General features: G+C 44.7%; 1 protein-coding gene across 2 annotated transcripts in view; it reads right to left on the bottom strand.

The window, feature by feature from the left end:
• The window catches only part of ACSS2 (acyl-CoA synthetase short chain family member 2), a 117624-nt gene that overhangs the window by 56450 nt on the left and 39632 nt on the right, over positions 1 to 21542 (bottom strand). For both annotated transcript variants that reach the window (XM_069752131.1, XM_069752130.1), the window contains exon 2: positions 13523 to 13718. In XM_069752131.1, coding sequence (XP_069608232.1) covers positions 13523 to 13718 — 196 coding nt within the window. The remainder of the gene's footprint in view (positions 1 to 13522; positions 13719 to 21542) is intronic.

The following is a 21542-nucleotide window of genomic DNA, read 5'->3' as shown; positions in this document are numbered from 1 at the left end:
TCATTGCTGTACAATAACAAGCAAAAACGCATGCAAAAAAATGCATACAAAACCGTAGCAAAACGTGAGTTTTTGCCAAAGCAATTTTGCTGCCAAGAGACCAAGAACCCTTACAGAAATTTCTGCAAGTAAGTACTCAAAGTATGAGGTAATAAGTAGTAACAAGTCTGGAATGCTTCAACGAATCAAAGTGATTGAGATTTTTTTTTTTTTGTGACACGTACCTTATGTTAGTGGCAAATTAAAATTTTTATATCCTTAAACCAGTTTGTCATGCTGCACAAAATAATTTATATGTCTGCTTTACATCAGCATTATTTTTGAAACAAAAAAACATTAGGAAGGGTTAAAATTTTAATTTTAACCCTTATCAGTTCGGTAACAAAGCAGTAGGAGCTTAAAGTATTAACAAGGATGAACTATATCAAAACTAAACCAACACAGAAAAAACCAAAGCCATTACGCTAACAAAGCCATTAGGCTAACGGGGTGGGTGCTGTGTCCCCCAATGATTGGCTCGGAGAAAAGGATTTTACGGTGAGTACACAAAAATCCCTGTTTCTCCTACGCCTCATTGGGGGACACAGGACCATGGGACAACCTAAAGCAGTCCCCGTGTGGGAAACAGCCAACTGTTATTGTCCCTTGTACCCACAAGTTACAGATGCGGCACTGCAGCCTGCAAAATTCGTCTGCCAACGGTCGGATCTGCCGAGGCCTGAGAATGGATATGGTAAGGTTTTGTAAACGTATGCAAGCTAGACCAAGACGCAGCTCTGCAAACCTGTTCTGCCAACGTTTGGTGCCAGATGGCCCAAGAGGCACCCACTGACCGCGCGGCATGAGCCTTAATCCCTGCTGGGACAGGATGACCTCTAATCCATTAGGATTCCTGAATAGCCGAACGAATCCACTTAGCTATTGTAGCCTTAGAAGCGGCTAGACCCTTCCTTGGCCCCTCCAGGAGCACGAACAGGGCATCCGACCTGCGGAAAGACGCTGTGCGCGAGACATATCTCCTAAGAGCTCTCACTAAATCCAGAGTGTGAAGGGCCTTCTCGATACGATATGCTGGTTCCGGACAGAATGAAGGCAAGACAATTTCCTCATTGAGATGAAAAGAGGAAACAACTTTCGGCAGAAAAGACGGGGATGTTCTCAAAACCACCTTATCTTGATGAAAATTCAGGAACGGGACTCGACAAGACAAAGCTGCTAGCTCTGAGACTCGTCTGATAGACATGACCGCAACTAAGAAAGCCACTTTCCATGAGAGAAAGTATAGGGAAACTTCCTGCAGAGGTTCGAAGGGGTCCTCTTGCAGGACTCCGAGGACCAAATTAAGGTCCCATGGTTCCAACGGCATCTTATAGGGCAGCACCACGTGTGAGAGACTCCCTGGATGAATGTCTTCACCTGTAATCTGTTGGCAATCCTGCACTGGAACAGGACTGACAAGGCTGAAATCTGCCCCTTGAGAGAACTAAAAGACGAGACCTGAATCCAATCCTGTTTGCAGGAAATCGAGAATGGAAGGGATGGAAAATTCAAGAGCAGAACGTCCCCGGTCCTTGCACCATAAGAAGGTCTTCCAAGTGCGATGATAACTGCGCATAGACGTAGGCTTTCTAGCGCTGATCATGGTAGAAATCACTTCCGGAGAAAACCCTGCCTGCTCTAGGACCCAGGATTCAATGCCTGAGGAGGTGTTGCTTGCCTGAGGAGGTGGTGATGGCGAACTCAGTCGAGGGGTTCAAGAGAGGCCTGGATGTCTTCCTGGAGCAGAACAATATTGTATCATGAAAACTATCTTGTATCCGGAGGACACAGTCCCGGACCCACTCGTCATGTGTGACTGAACGAAAGCAGACGGCCGCCTAATTTGAGTGTGTCCCTCGGATACCATAGTGAGTCATTGAGTGGAAGGCCTGCCTGGTTTGGACCCTTTGGGTCCAGACTGTCTGGGCCTGCCTCTCCAGGAAGGGGAAGGTCTATGTGAGGGCTGGAAACCTCTGTCCCTGTGTTGTAACCGCCCAGGACCTGAGGATGTGGATGTAGAAGACCAGTTTGAGTTGTAACGAAAAAAAAAATAAAAAAAAATAATCGGGACCGAGCTTGCTGCTGCTGGTTCCAAAAGGGCCGAGCAGGCCTCTGCTGGGGGAGAAACTTGTTCTTTCCTCCAGTGGCGTCAGAAATGAGTTGATCGAGCTTTTCGCCAAACAGGCGACCGCTCTGATAGGGTAGAGAGGTTAATGACTTTTTGGAAGCAGAATCCGCACGCCAGTCTCTGAGCCATAGAGCCCTCCTAGTGGTGATAGCATTTGCTGCTGCTTGGGAAGCACAGTTAGCGGCATCCAAGGAAGCGGTGACTACAAAATCCCCAGCTCTGATTATCTGAGTAGCGAGGTCTGCTACTTCGGGAAGGTCGGTGTCCCGAACGGCTGTTGACAAGACCTCCGCCCAGTGGGCGCTAACTGCTGGTAGGCGGAGGTAAGCCTGCGGCCTGTACCGGCCAGAAGCCGGGAGCTAAATTTCTAATGCGGGCCGTGGCCATACACCACCGCGGTACTGCCGCCGGAGCACCGGTGCCCGACCCGGCCATGCAGGCCGGGAGTTTAAGAAATAAGGTCCGCAGCGCAATGTATCTGAGGGCACCTCCCCCATCCCAGGGACCAGGACTCCCCTGAACCTCCACCAGCCGCTGCAGATCTACTCACAGTAGGTGCACTGGCTTGATATTCAGACTCAATCCACCGACGCCATAGTCAGGGGTGGGTGGAGAGCTTCTGCCTTCCATCATCCGCTATATCAGTGGTGATGCAGTGGGGGGCTGCACGGACGCCATAGAAATAATGTCCGGCTGTACGCCTGGCTCCAGGAGAGGTAGATGGAGACGATACTCCATGTGGTCGCCTGCTGGTGTGGGGAGATCGGAACGCGAAGGAACCGTCGCCCCTAAAATGAGCTCAGGCCTGGCTTCCCACGTCGCAGGAGAGGGTACGGGGAGGGACTCTCCGTGTTCTCGCCTGTTGATGATTCGGAGATCGGAACCTAGTAAGTATCCGTCGCCCCTTCACTCAGTTAAATAAAAAATAGAAGATAAAAATCAAGAATAAAATAAAAACGTTGAAGTCTGAAAATCAGACCCAAGTGCCTCCTACAGACACTAAGCAAGAACTGGTTCATCTAGAGCCAGCAGGAGGGTGTATACTGCAGGGGAGGAGTTAATCTTCACTTAGTGTCATCCTAGTGGCAGCAGCATAACACCCATGGTCCTGTGTCCCCAATGAGGCGTAGGAGAAAATTAGACACCCCCAGAATAAACTCCTTTATTTGTAATAAGAACAGACATCTTTATTGAATCTAAATTAAACCATACTCACATCATCGCCCATTCCACTGAAGCCAACGTCTCCAGTGAATTAATTAAAATACACAATATTTCTCACCTGTCCAAAGTGAAAAGATAATCCATAATCTCCCACGACGATCCTGATGGCTGAGAGCAGTCACTGATGTGACTGCTCTCAAGGACAGCCGGCTATACACTGACATAGGAGGTAATTACTCCTGCAGTGTATATAGTGCTAAGCTGCGGTACAACGTTCACCGTTCAGAGTTCATCAGCCGAAGAGCCTCAGTGAGCTCACTTTCTCACACAGCTGTGGTGCTGTAAGTGAGGTCACAAAGGCTCATCAGCTGACGAACTCCGGTGAACGTTCTCATCGCAGCTCAGTCCACACATTGAAGGAGTGATTACAGTATTGATTACGGCAGATAGGTGAGGGATATGGTGGTTTACTATTTTTTCTCTTTTTAAGGCAACATGGGAATCGGGGATTAGGCGTTAAGGAGAGCATATGGTGTTTTATATTTTTAATTTTTTTTTACATGAGACAACAGGCTTCAGGGATTAGGGGAGTATATATGTTTTTTTTTATTAGGTCAATATTTCTTTATAACTTTTTTTTAGTTTTTTACTTTGAGCACAGGCAACGGCTGATGCCTACGCCCATCAGTAGCTGCCTGCTCCCACTGCAATCAGTGGCAGCAGGCATCGGTTGATGGGAGTAGTAGTCTCATCAGCAGATGCTGGTAACCTGCGGTATGCATTTTAGCGTGGGTCAGTCACAGTATCATCTGCAGGGTCAAGCTGACATCTCACAGTGACCCCACAGCGCTCTGACTGACAGTAACGTTACTGCCGATCAGAATCGCCGAGCCGATGTTTCTCGCGTTATTACAGATGACGCGTGGGAAACACCTGATACGAAGTCAGGAAAAATGCAAGCAAAAACTCAGCAAATTCGCAAACATTTCTATACCTGCATTTTTGACTGACTCAACTGAAGTCAATGGGTGAAAAATGTGGCAAAAATACAAAGAATTGACATGCTGCAGATTTAAAAGCAGCACAAATTTGGAAAGAAAAAATGATTGATCATATGTATAGCACTTCAAGATTTTCATTGACTTTGCTGGCAAAAGGTTTCCCTAGCATTTATTGGCAAATTCCGTGCTGAAAAACCGCACCAAAAACACAGACAGCTGCTTTTTTTTGCGGGACGAGCTGACTTTTTATTTGTACCATGTCCGTCCCCTAACTTATTTTTTTTAAATCAATTTCTATTCCGATTTTTGGAAGGCAGAATTAATGAAAACCAGCAATTCCGGAATAGCTTGTCTTTTTTTTCATACTGTTCACCATGTGGCAAAAGTGACAAGACCATTTTATTCTTTGGGTCAGTACGATTACAGCAATAGTCTTAGTTACTTACCAGGAACAGAATTTTTTTTTTTAAACTCATGACAGCACCACGAGAGAGGGGATCTGCCCTTTAAGCATAGGAAACCTACAGGAATAAAAGGGCGACATCTCTCACGCATCAGTTGGCTTACAGAGCATGAGAGGACCTCCAATGGTCATTGGAAAACACAATTTTACCTGCACCACAAATTACAACCATAAATGTTAACTTATACACTAGTGAAAGAAGTGCTCACCCATAAGTGATGGGAGGGAATATAAGGGTGCTGTCACGGGTTCTGAAAAATCCCCGTTACCGAAAAGTAACTAAGACTTTATCAATCACAAATGACTGCACCACGAGAGAATTACAGAGAACAGTAAGGATTCAGCCTGGAGCATTCTTCTTCCAAAAGGGGAGGTTGGAAGAGGAACCCATATACAGACTATAATGTTTATAGAAAGTGGAAGGAGAAGACCTGGTTGCTGCTTTACAGATCTGCTCGATTAAGACATCTGTTCTCTCTGCCTAGAAAGGTTGCCAAGGCCCTTGTGGAGTGAGCTTTCAGACCTTCTGGAACTACTTGCAGAATAAGCTAAATAAAATGCCTCCCTAATCCATCTAGCTAGTGTGTGTTTTGAAGAGTTAGGCCCTTTTTGGGTCCAACGAATAACTTTTTTCCAGGGGTCAGCAACAGACAGGTACTTCAGTAGACATCTTCTAACATCTAGCGTATGAAGCTTTCCTTCCTCCTGATTCTTTGGGATTGCACAAAAAGAAGGAAGAACTCTCTTGTAACCTATGAACCCGGGATGCTACTTTAGGTAGGTAGGATGGACCCGACATCAAGATTGCTCTGTCTTCCAAAAACTGAGTGAATGGTGGAACTCTGGAAAGGGCCTGAATGCCACTGACCCTTGATGTTGATGCAGACGTTAAAGTCACCAGGAGAGTTGTTTTAGGGGAAATAATATTTACAGATGCTAAATCAATAGGCTCAAATGGTAACTCTGTCATGGCTGTAAGGCTAGGTTTAAATCCCACGACACTACTCTTTCTTTTAAGATGGGCCTGGATGTAGATGAAGCCCTAATAAATCTAGATACCCAATAATTCTGTGCTAGATGACAGTTAGGCTGCCGTCACACTAGCAGTATTTGGTCAGTATTTTACATCAGTATTTGTAAGCCAAAACCAGGAGTGGGTGATAAATCCAGAAGTGGTGCATATGTTTCTATTATACTTTTTCTCTATTTGTTCCACTCCTGGTTTTGGTTTACAAATACTGATTTAAAATACTGACCAAATACTGCTAGTGTGACGGCAGCCTTATACAGGGCCCCCAGAGTGGACACTTAAACCTTGAGGGTGCCGGTGGATAGTCCTAGTTCAAAGCTTTTTTTTGCAGAAACTCCAGAACACGACCCTTTGGAGCCTCTTCCTCAATCCTTGATCCCGAGGCAGATAGTTTTCTCCATGTTCTGGTAAAAATTCTTGTTGTCAATGCCTTCCTACTTTGAAGATTGGGAGAGAAACCACATTCCATTAACAGCACCCTCTCAAATTCCACGCCGTGAGGTGAAGGTTGGTTACTCGTGGATGGTAGATTGGTGCCTGAGGGGAGATTCAAAACCTCCAAGAGTACCCATGGGTCAACCATGAGAACCATGGTCTTCTGGGCCAACCAAGATAATCCTTGCTTTGTCTTCTCTGATCTTCCTTACCAGCAGCAAGATCAGGGCTATTGGAAGAAAAGCATATGCCAGATTGAACTTCCATGAAACCAAGAAGGAATCCCCCCTCTCCCCCCAGGGACCCTCTCTGGGGTTCAGAGAATAGAAATTATTCATCTTCATGTTCAATTTGGTGGCAAAGAGGTCTATGTCCGGGTGGCCCAACATCTTAAATATCTGGCTGAAGATGCACTGATTATTTTCCACTCTACTTGCTTTAGTTGCGGCTTAGAGAGTCCACCCCGATGTGCTCTTTCCCCCTTATGTGAAGAGCCGTCAAAGACAAGAGATTACTTTCCTCTAGTTGGAATAAGCGATCTGTCGTCTCCATTAATGGACTGGATCGGGTTCCCCCTGGTGGTTTATGTATGCCATTGTTACCTGGTTGTTGGAGACGATCCAGACATGACCCTGTAGAGACACAAGGAGTCTCCTTACTGCTAATTCAACTGCAAGCAATTTCTTCAGGTTTGATGCAAAATCTATTTTGTCAAGTGACCAAATCCCTTGGGTTATTACATCTTCTAGTTGAGCAACCCAACCCCGCCTTGGGGCTTGCATCCATGGTGACCACTCCTGATATTTCATTCTCACAGGGAACCCCACTAAACAGATTAGTGAAAATCAATTAAAAAAAAAAAAGAGGAAGAGACTGCACTGATGACGGAGATAGCGTCATCCTTCCAGGTGCCTTCTAATGGAAATGTCATTAAAAACACATCCCATCGTAAGGCTGTACTTTTAGGGGCTCTAATCTTGAATTTATTTAAAGGTTCAACAGCCAACCCAATTGTTCTAAAGTGGACATCACTCCCTCTAGCTGTGTAGTGCAATGTCGGGACGAATTGCCTACTACTATGTCTACTACTAGAAAGCCATCCAAATTGGGGTACAATCAATACACTCTTTTCCCGGAGATGGTCCATGACATCTGCAACCACTCTGGTGAAAAAACGTGGGACAATAGCGAGGCGAAACAGGAAGGCTCTAAATTGGAAGTGTCTGATTACTCCCCCAAGGACTACCGCAACTGAGGTACTGTTGGTGTTTTACATGTATAGGCATATGGTAGTAAGCATCCTTCATATCTAAAACTGCCATGAAGCAATCCGGGCAGTCTGGCTTAATTAGAAAAAGAGGGGAGTAAAACCCTTTCCCTCTCTCTAACAAGGGAATCTCCAATAGGACAGCTTGCTGCACCAGCTCTGAGACTTCTGCCTCTAGGGCTTGTAGCTCTGTTGTCATAGACAGAGGGAGCTACTATGAACCTTCCTTGCGGGATTGATTGGAACTTCATTTTCGGGCTTGGACTCTACTATCCCAAGTGCAGTCCTAACCGTTTCTACGAGCTTGTCCATCTGTTCTAACCTGTGTCATCTGAAGAAGAGAAGGCTGCTGAAGACAATTTGGAGTGGTCGTCATCCTTATCTGAGAAATTCTATACATCCGACACAGCAAACTTAGCACTTATTCTTTTGTCCCTTATGATCTTTTTCTGGAAAAGGTATTTAAAGGGATGCGCTAACTTCCACCCTGGTGATTGATTTTAAGTTGGTGGCAAAGCTAAGGGTCTCCTCCGCTACTGTCTGCTCTAAACAAGACTAGTAAAGTCTTTTTGGTAGATGTCAGGCAATAGATTCATGCAAAGCGCACACGCCTTGTGCTTATACTTTACTAGGTAAAGAACTGTTCAGCAATAAGGCTACGTTCACATTAGCGCTCTGCATCGGGTGCAGCCGCGGCGACACATGCGCCATGCGCCCCTATATTTAACATGGGGGCACATGGACATGAGTTTGCATGCGTTTTGCGATGCATGCGTCTTTTTTGCCGCAAGCGTTAGGACGCAGAGGACGCAGCAAGATGCATTTTTTTTGCGTCCAAAATCCGGCAAAAAAAAGGACGCATGCATCGTGAAACTATGCGTTTTTGCATGCGTTCTTTGTGTTGTGCGTTGCGTCGCTGACGCAGCAGCACACAACACAAATGTGAACGTAGCCTAAATGACAAAAAAGGGGAAAGGCCATCATATAGTGAACTTTCAGGAAGATCACTTACCAGTGTGAAGCAATCAAATGGTACAGGATTATGAGGGGGGGACACGTCTCAGACAAAAGACGATCTCGAAAGGCTGAAGACTAGTCCACTCTGCTGGAGTTCCTCTGACTGGATCTGCCACTGCCTGCAGAACTCCGTCTCTCAACAACACGGCCGCTGCCAGTACTACTACGGGGTCGACGCTGTTCTGCTTGCTGCTCGGACTTCTGCTGGCACCCACCCCTCCAGAACTTTCAGGGATACTGAATTTGGGTCAGCAGGTCAGTCCCATGGCCTGCGCATCAACATGGTGAACCCCGGCCGCATCATCAGGGTGCGCCCTGGCAAGCTCCTCGACTCCGAATATGCCAGCAGCATCACTGAAGCCCTGCACATGCCACTATCTTCTTTCCTGGTGCGTGCCAGCGCCTGCAGAGCCAGCTATCCCCACCAGAATACAGCTCACCCCAGAACCACTGTGTTGTTTCCAGGGACCCCGCACCGACCAAGGCAAGTGAAATACCGCTGCCTGAACCGACCGGCCGGGGAAAAACAAACAGTCATCCATTCTTCTGATCTTCAGGTAGGCCTGCCAGAGGTTTGCATCTCGGCTTTGGGAAAATGGCCGCCGCGATCTCTTCTGCGCACGCGCGGCATCCCGCGGCCATTTTCCTGAAGTCCCGTGCAGCAGAGCACTCCATCTGCGCACGCGCGGCCCCAGGAAGATGGCCGCTCCCACCGATGACGGGGTAATAGCGCAGATCGCGCGCTGCTTCTTCACGTGCGCGCAGTGGATTCGTCACTGCGACATGCGCACACCACTACGCCACCAACGGAAAGCTGGGGAAGAAAAGAGCGATGTCACCACGCCCACCTGACCAGACCAGCCTGATTGACAGGCGAAAACGGCGACTTTGGTAACGTATTTCTCAGCATAGGTGGGGAATCAGGGTACACTACATACACTATAGTAACGCACAGCGCAGGCCCTATTTAACAGTATTTATATCTCAATCTGAAAAAACGGGGTGACAGGTTCCCTTTAACATATTTGTGTTGTCGGGCACAGGAGGTATGTGTGCTAATTTCTCCTATCCTATGAAAAAGAACCTGAATGTACCTATCTAACCTCTGTTCAAACCATTAAACATTCTCTCACTTCAATTTCATGTAAAGGTAAGTCCTTTCAGAATTATTTGTTTTGGATGCCTGTGGTTATATATTCATAGTTGTATTTAGGAAAAGTGAATCATACTATAGGGAGAAAAGACCAGATGGGAAAAAAATTGAGATTGTCTTTCTAAGTGCGTTATTTCCAGATCCAGGGGTTTCTGTGTACCTCACTGGACCTGATGCATAACACACTATTTATGGGACTGACTGGTCCTTAATTTCTGTAGGGGGTTGGTATTACTCCCCTGCCATATCTGGGATGGAGTTTGAAGCCAATTATCCAGGTCCGCAGAGCGCCGATGCTGTGTGTGATGCCTTGCGTGTCACCGCCAGCAATGTTCCACAAACTGGAAGCACGTCACACGCTATGGGCGGTAACAAGATGGTATGGCTCTGGGTTTATTTAACCCAGACAGGCACATTATAGCAACCAGGAGATCTGGTGGACAACTCCCCTGATGAGTCTGCATAGATGAAACGCATCGGGAGACAAAGTCTTGACACTACCCTTCACACTAGTGGCAGAGTGCAGAACTTGGGGTACCTATCCTCTGGTTAACTAGGCGAGATTAAGTCTTTATTGATACCTTCCATAAAATTCTGGTGTCTTTATTAATTACTTGGTGCATACTTATGATCTAAAAGGAAAAACTAAAAACTATTTAACGTATATATGGTAAACATAGGAAGCACTAGTTATGCTGCATTTTGTCATAATGGGAGAGACATATAGCCAAGTTGTTTTTCTCGTGTACCTGCACAGAGAATTTAGGGGTCTGGAGTGGATATAGGGTCATGTACATGACGACTTTAAAAATACTGTGATCTCTTTTTAACCCCCCTACCTACTGTGTTTACTTATTAAACCAATACCAAAAACTAAAAGCACTTTCAACCATATGATCTGAAAAATGAGAGAGTGTGAACCACCATAAGGATCTTTGGTAACTATGGTAAAAATAAGTGCCTTAAGAAAGGTTATAAAATAAGGTATCAGATAGCACATCACAAACTAATCTCAGAATAGAAGGGTATCCAAGTATTAAGTCCTATAAGTATTTCAGACTGTTATTTTTGTGCTGAAACCCGCAATTGAGATATTTTAGGTACCTCACTCCCCACTGTCAATGCGTGGAGGGCACTTCTGTGCAACATGTGTTCCTTTTGTGTTTTCTGGGGTTTTTTTTGTCAATTTTATTATTAAAAGGTTAAGTTTTAAAATCCCCATTCTCGCTATACCTGACGTACCTGCCAGGATGGGCCCAAAATAGGAGATGTGTATACTATGATGGGCCCAAGATGGCGGACATCTACTATATAATTGTCTAAATGGTACTTCCGTCCGTCTGTCTGTCTGTCACGGATATTAATTGGTCGTGGCCTCTGTCTATCATGGAAACCCAAGTCGCTGATTGGTCGCCGCAAAACAGCCACGACCAATCAGCGACGGCCACAGTCCGGAAGAAAATGGCCGCTCCTTACTCCCCGCAGTCAGTGGCCGCCGGCGGCGCCCGCTCCATACTCCTCGCTCCCCAGTGTCCCCGGCGCCCGCTCCATACTCCCCGCAGTGTCCCCGGCGCCCGCTCCATACTCCTCGCTCCACGCAGTGTCCCCGGCGTCCGCTCCATACTCCCCGCAGTGTCCCCGGCGCCCGCTCCATACTACCAGCAGTGTCCCCGGCGCCTGCTCCATACTCCCCGCAGTGACCCCGGCGCCCGATCCATACTCCTCGATCACCGCAGTCACTCTCCCCGGCGCCCGCTCCATACTTCCCTCCGGTCACCGCTAACACAGGGTTAATGCCGGCGGTAACGGACCGCGTTATGCCGCGGGTAACGCACTCCTTTACCGCCGCTATTAAACCTGTGTGTCCCCAACCTTTTACTACTGATGCTGCCTATGCAGCATCAATAGTAAAAAAAAAGTAATGTTAAAAAAACTGCTATACTCACCCTCCGTTGTCCGCTGAGGCACTCGCCGCCATCTTCCTTTCCCAGCGATGCTTTGCGAAATTACTCAGAAGACCTAGCGGTCTCGCGAGACATCTGGGTAATTTCGCAAAGCATCCTGGGAACGGAAGATGGCGGCGAGTCCATCGACACAGCGCCGTTGGATCCCAGGAGGCCGAGAGACAGGACGCTGAGGAGCAGCAACCAGAATGGTGAGTATGTTAGAACTACAAAGGGCCCTCGGATCGTTAGGTGAGTATGTTTATTTTTTATTTTTTAACCTGTGACATACGTGGCTGGGCAATATACTACGTGGCTGGGCAATATACTACGTGGCTGGGCAATATACTACGTGGGCTGAGCAATATACTACATGGCCATGCATATTCTAGAATACCCGATGCGTTAGAATCGGGCCACCATCTAGTTACTGCATAACGAGCAAGGGGTGGACAACACATGTCTTTATATGATTTAGAATGCTACAAGGAACCATACATCTGACCAACATGCAGGGGGGCCCATTGGAATCTAATTATGCCACTGATTATGTATAACTCAGCTGTGTTATATCTCTGCACAGTAGTTGCAGAGTTCACTGAGGAGGAGGAGAGTATGGTATGTTCTGTTCTCCCCTGCATGACGCTACCTACTTATGATTGGTCATCCTCATGCAGCTGAAGCAGTACACGCCCCAAAAGACAAAATTTCTGGTAACTCCCTTTGAGGTTATCATAAATTATAACCTTAACTTTACAAGCTAATCTTTCCACAACAGAGATGATAAATTAAAACACTTTAAAGCTACGTTTAGTTTTTTTTTTAAAGAAAATCTGGTCAGTTTAACATGCTCAAACTAGTAAAAGGTCCACTTTAACTTTGGGTATCTTTGGAGTTGAAGTCGTAGGGGCTAAGTGAGGCCACCAAAGGCAGCAAGTACCCATCATCTCAAACAATGGGTCAAGTAGGGAAATCTTTATAAGAACCCTCTAGCACTGACAGATTGGGATCACCTGATATTCACACTCTGTCTACACATTGGTGGGAAGGGGTGACCTCTGCTGTTTGGGACTATGCCTTGAATTCTGCTTCAATTCATCCCAAAAGCTGTACTTCTAAATGCTCCTCTTATTTTCCACGGACAACCTGGGATACTTTTTTTCTAAAATACTGACTTCACATACTATGGGATATTTCCTGGAAGAATACAATTTAACATGGTAATTTTTTCTAGAACAATAGCTTTTTTTGCCATTAGTGTGTTTTATCATGTTCCTCAGATATGTTTAATATTGCCAGAATATGGAAAATTCTAAGTCTGGCAAAAAGGACCTCTCTTTACTGACACCTCAAAGTTCAAGAACAAGACCTATAGCCCAGTTGTTTCTCTTGTGTACTTGCAGAGGATTTAGGGGTCTGGGGGTGGATATAGGGTCACATACATGACTTATTTATATATACACTGTGATCTCTTTTTAAACCTCCCCACCTATTGTGTTTACTTGTTATACCAATACCAAAGCACTAAGAGCACTTTAACCCATTAGTGACCGGGCCAAATTTTTTAAATCTGACCAGTGTCCCTTTATTTGGTAATAGCTCTGGAACGCTTAAACAAATCCCAATGATTTTGAGATTGTTTTTCGTAGCACATTGTAATTTATGTTAATGGTAAATTTAGGTCATTATGTTTTGTGTTTATTTATAAAAAAATATCAGAAATTTGACAAAAATGCAAAAAAATAGCAATTTTCAAGCTTTGAAAATGTTTGAGGGTGTCTTACTGAAAAACCAATTCACTAACGGCATCTAAAAAAGTTATTAACTTTTGTAATGGCAAAAAGACATTTATGTCGCATCTGCCACAAAAAATATTACTTACCAATAAAATGCCACTTTATCCCCCAACTTCTTGTCTTGGATATTTCTGTCAAGGACATTGTAACATATATTGGTGACAGCTCCCTTCATGTATTCAATGTAGATCTTCCCTTTAGTAACGTCAAAGTTGTATTTAAAAAATGGCTCAATAGGAGGCACCCGCCAGTAGAAATCATTAGCAATTTCTCCCCAAAACTCTGCAAAAGCAGAAAAAGAAAAAAAATTTAAAAAAGTTAAAGACATTTCTATATATGACATGTACACTTAAGCAACTAGGCATTTTCTATTGTTGCAATACGAAATCTAATCGCCTTCTTTATCCTGGACATTTTTTAACATTGGTAAGATATGCCATAAATGTCCAAACGGTAGGGGGATCCCATCACCATCTAAACAACAAAGCCCTGGTACTCACTGTCAGAAGTGAAGAGGTGGCCGCACACACACCAAGTGGGATCTGTATCCGTCAGACATTTATGGCATATATAAATGTCCCAAATGAAAATGCCCCTTTAAGAACTTTCACAATTTAAAATATTTTGTAAATCCAGCCTCTCGTCATGCATTAATAGAGCTCAGCTACAGAACTGTGAGTCTCTATAGTTACAGACTGCAAATTGTGTAGTCTGATCAGTTATGGATCAGCCTATTCCCTTTGCGCCTCACTGCTTTAATATAGACAGTGTACGTCCAACTCTAATTTTCTCAATCTGCAAAACTACTGTAGTGCTTTAAAGTTTGTGAACCATATTACAATTTTCAATATTTCTGCATAAAATTGATCAAAAACTACACCAACTACACCATAGGAGACAACATCAAGGAAAAACTGCTCTTCAAAAATGAGCAATAATGACCATATTCAGTTTACTACTAATCACCTGAAAAAGCCTGAAGGCTATTGGAACAATGGCCCAAATTCATCAAGTGGGGCATGTTCGAGTCAGAGGCACACACCTCTTAATCAATCAGGTGCATCTGAAAAGTGGCATGTGTCTCGCTACAAATCTTCTCCAGTCGAGCCATTGCTTTACAAAATGAAAACCTCAATCTGGGATATAAAGTAGCGGTATTATAGTTTGGGATTGTTTTGCTGCACCTGGGCGAGGACATCTTGCCATCATTAATGGAACAATGAATTCTGATTTCTACTAGAAAAGTCTAAAGATAAATGTTGATCAGTCCATGAGCTAAACCCTAACTAAGGCTAAGTTCACATTAGCATTCGAGTCTGCAGCTTGCTGCTGCGGTCTTTTCCTTAAGCTCCGCCTACATCCTGCATACCTATCTTTAACATTGGGTACAAAGGGACATGCGTTGTATGCGGATGCATCTGCATGCGTCGTTTTGACGTGACCGAACGCAAGAAAATGCAAAATGTTGCGTTCAGCAGACACATCAAAACGACGCACATGGACGCATCCGCATACAACGCATGTCCTTCCGTACTCAATGTTAACCCCTTTACCCCCAAGGGTGGTTTGCACGTTAATGACCGGGCCAATTTTTACAATTCTGACCACTGTCCCTTTATGAGGTTATAACTCTGGAACGCTTCAATGGATCCTGGTGATTCTGACATTGTTTTCTCGTGACATATTGTACTTCATGACAATGGTAAAAATTATTTGATATAACCTGCGTTTATTTGTGAAAAAAACGGAAATTTGGCGAAAATTATGAAAATTTCGCAATTTTCCAACTTTGAATTTTTATGCAATTAAATCACAGAGATATGTCACACAAAATACTTAATAAGTAACATTTCCCACATGTCTACTTTACATCAGCACAATTTTGGAACCAAAATTTTTTTTTGTTAGGGAGTTATAAGGGTTAAAAGTTGACCAGCAATTTCTCATTTCTACAACACCATTTTATTTTAGGGACCACATCTCATTTGAAGTCATTTTGAGGGGTCTATATGATAGAAAATACCCAAGTGTGACACCATTCTAAAAACTACACCCCTCAAGGTGCTCAAAACCATATTCAAGAAGTTTATTAACCCTTCTGGTGCTTCACAGGAATTTTTTGAATGTTTAAATAAAAATGAACATTTAACTTTTTTTCACAAAAAATGTAATTCAGCTCCAATTTGTTTTATTTTACCAAGGGTAACAGGAGAAAATGGACCCCAAACATTGTTGTACAATTTGTCCTGAGTATGCCAATACCCCACATGTGGGGGTAAACCACTGTTTGGGCGCATGGCAGAGCTCGGAAGCGAAGGAGTGCCATTTGACTTTTCAATGCAAAATTGACTGGAATTGAGATGGGACGCCATGTTTCGTTTGGAGAGCCCCTGATGTGGCTAAACATTGAAACCCCCCACAAGTGACACCATTTTGGAAAGTAGACCCCCTAAGGAACTTATCTAGAGGTGTGGTGAGCACTTTGACCCAACAAGTGCTTCACAGAAGTTTATAATGTAGAACCGTAAAAATAAAAAATCATATTTTTTCACAAAAATTATCTTTTTGCCCCCAATTTTTTATTTTCCCAAGGGTAAGAGAAGAAATTGGACCCCAAAAGTTGTTGTACAATTTGTCCTGAGTACGCTGATAGCCCATATGTGGGGGTAAACCACTGTTTGGGCGGATGGGAGAGCTCGGAAGGGAAGGAGCGCCGTTTGACTTTTCAATGCAAAATTGACAGGAATTGAGATGGGACGTCATGTTGCGTTTGAAGAACCACTGATGTGCCTAAACATTGAAACCCCCCACAAGTGACACCATTTTGGAAAGTAGACCCCCTAAGGAACTTATCTAGAGGTGTGGTGAGCACTTTGACCCACCAAGTGCTTCACAGAAGTTTATAATGTAGAACCGTAAAAATAAAAAATCATATTTTTTCACAAAAATTATCTTTTTGCCCCCAATTTTTTATTTTCCCAAGGGTAAGAGAAGAAATTGGACCCCAAAAGTTGTTGTACAATTTGTCCTGAGTACGCTGATAGCCCATATGTGGGGGTAAACCACTGTTTGGGCGGATGGGAGAGCTCGGAAGGGAAGGAGCGCCGTTTGACTTTTCAATGCAAAATTGACAGGAATTGAGATGGGACGTCATGTTGCGTTTGAAGAACCACTGATGTGCCTAAACATTGAAACCCCCCACAAGTGACACCATTTTGGAAAGTAGACCCCCTAAGGAACTTATCTAGAGGTGTGGTGAGCACTTTGACCCACCAAGTGCTTCACAGAAGTTTATAATGTAGAACCGTAAAAATAAAAAATCATATTTTTTCACAAAAATTATCTTTTTGCCCCCAATTTTTTATTTTCCCAAGGGTAAGAGAAGAAATTGGACCCCAAAAGTTGTTGTACAATTTGTCCTGAGTACGCGGATACCCCATATGTGGGGGTAAACCACTGTTTGGGTGGATGGGAGAGCTCGGAAGGGAAGGAGCGCCGTTTGACTTTTCAAAGCAAAATTGACAGGAATTGAGATGGGACGCCATGTTGCGTTTGAAGAGCCACTGATGTGCCTAAACATTGAAACCCCCCACAAATGACACCATTTTGGAAAGTAGACCCCCTAAGGAACTTATCTAGAGGTGTGGTGAGCACTTTGACCCACCAAGTGCTTCACAGAAGTTTATAATGCAGAGCCGTAAAAATAAAACAAAATTTTTTTCCCACAAAAATTATTTTTTTAGCCCCCAGTTTTGTATTTTCCTGAGGGTAACAGGAGAAATTGGACCCCAAAATTTGTTGCCCAATTTGTCCTGAGTGCGATGATACACCATATGTGGGGGGAACCACTGTTTGGGCACATGGGAGGGCTCAGAAGGGAAGGAGTGCCATTTGAATGCAGACTTAGATGGAATGGTCTGCAGGTGTCACATTGCGTTTGCAGAGCCCCTAATGTACCTAAACAGTAGAAACCCCCCACAAGTGACACCATTTTGGAAAGTAGACCCCCTTAGGAACTTATCTAGATGTGTGCTGAGCGCTTTGACCCACCAAGGGCTTCACAGAAGTTTATAATGGAGAGCCGTAAAAATAAAACAAAAATTTTTTCCCACAAAAATTATTTTTTAGCCCCCAGTTTTGTATTTTCCCGAGGGTAAAAGGAGAAATTCGACCCCACAATTTGTTGTCCAATTTGTCCTGAGTGCGCTGATACCCCATATGTGGGGGGGAACCACTGTTTGGGCGCATGGGAGGGCTCGGAAGGGAAGGAGCTCCATTTGGAATGAGGACTTAGATGGAATGGTCTGCAGGTGTCACATTGCATTTGCAGAGCCCCTAATGTACCTAAACAGTAGAAACCTCCCACAAGTGACACCATTTTGGAAACTAGACCCCCTAAGGAACTCATCTAGATGTGTTGTGATAGCTTTGAACCCCCAAGTGTTTCACTACAGTTTGTAACGCAGAGCCGTGAAAATTAAAAAAAAAAATCTTTCCCCCCAAAATTATTTTTTAGCCCCCAGTTTTGTATTTTCCCGAGGGTAAGAGGAGAAATTCGACCCCAAAAGTTGTTGTCCAATTTGTCCTGAGTGCGCTGATACCCCATATGTGGGGGGGAACCACTGTTTGGGCGCATGGGAGGGCTCGGAAGGGAAGGAGCTCCATTTGGAATGAGGACTTAGATGGAATGGTCTGCAGGTGTCACATTGCATTTGCAGAGCCCCTAATGTACCTAAACAGTAGAAACCTCCCACAAGTGACACCATTTTGGAAACTAGACCCCCTAAGGAACTCATCTAGATGTGTTGTGATAGCTTTGAACCCCCAAGTGTTTCACTACAGTTTGTAACGCAGAGCCGTGAAAATTAAAAAAAAAAATCTTTCCCCCCAAAATTATTTTTTAGCCCCCAGTTTTGTATTTTCCCGAGGGTAAGAGGAGAAATTCGACCCCAAAAGTTGTTGTCCAATTTGTCCTGAGTACGCTGATACCCCGTATGTTGGGGGAAACCAACGTTTGAGCGCATGGCAGAGCTCGGAAGGGAAGGAGCGCCATTTGGAATGCAGACTTAGATGGAATGGTCTGCAGACGTCACATTGCGTTTGCAGAACCCCTAATGTACCTAAACAGTAGAAACCCCCCACAAGTGACCCCATATTGGAAACTAGACCCCCCAGGGAACTAATCTAGATGTGTTGTGAGAACTTTGAACCCCCAAGTGTTTCACTACAGTTTATAACGCAGAGCCGTGAAAATAAAAAATCTTTTTTTTTCCCACAAAAAATATGTTTTAGCCCCGAGTTTTGTATTTTCCCAAGGGTAGCAGGAGAAATTGGACCCCAAAAGTTGTTGTCCTATTTGTCCTGAGTACGCTGATACCCCATATGTTGGGGTAAACCCCTGTTTGGGCACACGGGAGAGCTCGGAAGGGAAGAAGCACTGTTTTACTTTTTCAACGCAGAATTGGCTGGAATTGAGATCGGACGCCATGTCGCGTTTGGAGAGCCCCTGATGTGCCTAAACAGTGGAAACCCCCCAATTATAACTGAAACCCTAATCCAAACACATCCCTAACCCTAATCCCAACAGTAACCCTAACCACACCTCTAACCCTGACACACCCCTAACCCTAATCCCAACCCTATTCCCAACCGTAAATGTAATCTAAACCCTAACTGTAACTTTAGCCCCAACCCAAACTGTAGCCCTAGCCCTAACCCTAGCCCTAACCCTAACCCTAGCCCTAACCCTAGCCCTAACCCTAACCCTAGCCCTAACCCTAGCCCTAACCCTAGCCCTAGCCCTAGCCCTAGCCCTAACCCTAGCCCTAACCCTAGCCCTAACCCTAGCCCTAACTCTAACCCTAGCCCTAATGGGAAAATGGAAATAAATACATTTTTTTAATTTTTCCCTAACTAAGGGGGTGATGAAGGGGGGTTTGATTTACTTTTATAGCGGGTTTTTTAGCGGATTTTTATGATTGGCAGCCGTCACACACTGAAAGACGCTTTTTATTGCAAAAAATATTTTTTGCGTTACCACATTTTGAGAGCTATAATTTTTCTATATTCTGGTCCACAGAGTCATGTGAGGTCTTGGTTTTTGCGGGACGAGTTGATGTTTTTATTGGTAACATTTTCGGGCACGTGACATTTTTTGATCGCTTTTTATTCCGATTTTTGTGAGGCAGAATGACCAAAAACCAGCTATTCATGAATTTCTTTTGGGGGAGGCGTTTATACCGTTCCGCGTTTGGTAAAATTGATGAAGCAGTTTTATTCTTCGGGTCAGTACGATTACAGCGACACCTCATTTATATCATTTTTTTATGTTTTGGCGCTTTTATACGATAAAAACTATTTTATAGAAAAAATAATTATTTTTGCATCGCTTTATTCTCAGGACTATAACTTTTTTATTTTTTTGCTGATGATGCTGTATGGCGGCTCGTTTTTTGCGGGACAAGATGACGTTTTCAGCGGTACCATGGTTAGTTATATCTGTCTTTTTGATCGCGTGTTATTCCACTTTTTGTTCGGCGGTATGATAATAAAGCGTTGTTTTTTGCCTCGTTTTTTTTTTTTTTTTTCTTACGGTGTTTACTGAAGGGGTTAACTAGTGGGCCAGTTTTATAGGTCGGGCCGTTACGGACGCGGCGATACTAAATATGTGTACTTTTATTGTTTTTTTTTTTTTATTTAGATAAAGAAATGTATTTATGGGAATAATTTTTTTTTTTTTTTTTTCATTATTTTGGAATATTTTTTTTTATTTTTTTTTACACATTTGAAATTTTTTTTTTTTACTTTTTTACTTTGTCCCAGGGGGGGACATCACAGATCAGTGATCTGACAGTTTGCACAGCACTCTGTCAGATCACTGATCTGATAGGAGTGCAGGCTGCTTCACAGTGCCTGCTCTGAGCAGGCTCTGTGAAGCCACCTCCCTCCCTGCAGGACCCGGATCCGCGGCCATCTTGGATCCGGGGCTGGAGGGAGCAGGGAGGGAGGTGAGACCCTCGCAGCAACGCGATCACATCGCGTTGCTGCGGGGGGCTCAGGGAAGCCCGCAGGGAGCCCCCTCCCTGCGCGGTGCTTCCCTGTACCGCCGGCACATCGCGATCATCTTTGATCGCGGTGTGCCGGGGGTTAATGTGCCGGGGGCGGTCCGTGACCGCTCCTGGCACATAGTGCCGGATGTCAGCTGCGATAAACAGCTGACACCCGGCCGCGATCGGCGGCGCTCCCCCCGTGAGCGCTGCCGATCGCATATGACGTACTATTGCGTCCTTGGGAAGTAAAGCCCACCCCACATGGACGCAATAGTACGTCTAATGGCAGAAAGGGGTTAAGGATAGGTACGCCGGACGCATGCGTAAGAAGGCGGAGCTGAGGAAAGAAGTCCACAGCACCACGCTGTGGACTCAAAGGCTAATGTGAACCCGACCTAAGAGACCGTCGAGCAAGACGACTCATAGAACAAATCGTTCTAAAAAAAAAAAAAAGGATAAAGGTTAAAATTCTGGAATAGCCAAGCAAAGTCCTGATGATAATGCTATAGAAATGTTGGGGAAAGGACCTGAAGCGTGCTGCTTATGGGAGAAAACACACCAATATAAAGTTTAAGCTGTATTTCAGGAGGAATCTACAATATAATTGTCTAAGGGTCACTTCCGTCTTTCTGTCTGTCTTTCTGTCATGTATATTCATTGGTCGCGGCCTGTCATGGAAATCCAAGTCGCTGATTGGTCATGGCAAAACGCCCACGACCAATCAGCGACAGCCATAGTCTGGCAGCGAAATGGCCGCTGCTTTACTGCCCTGCAGTCAGCGGTGAGCGCTCACACAGGGTTAATGCCAGTGTTAACGGACCGCGGTGTAACGCACTCCATTAACGCAGCTATTAACCCTGTGTGACCAACATTTTACTATTGATGCTGCGTATGCAGCATCAATAGTAAAAAGATCTGTTACAAATAATAATAAATAAAAAAAAGGTTATTCTCACCTTCCGACGTCACCCGCTGTCCTCGGCAGTGCAAGCAGCAGGTTCCGGTGCCAAGGATGCTATGCGAGAAGGACCAGCCATGACGTCACGGTCATGTGACC

The sequence above is a fragment of the Ranitomeya imitator genome, chromosome 2 (genome assembly GCF_032444005.1).
Source record: "Ranitomeya imitator isolate aRanImi1 chromosome 2, aRanImi1.pri, whole genome shotgun sequence".
Lineage (NCBI taxonomy): Eukaryota > Metazoa > Chordata > Amphibia > Anura > Dendrobatidae > Ranitomeya > Ranitomeya imitator.
This window is presented reverse-complemented; position numbering and strand designations above follow the sequence as displayed.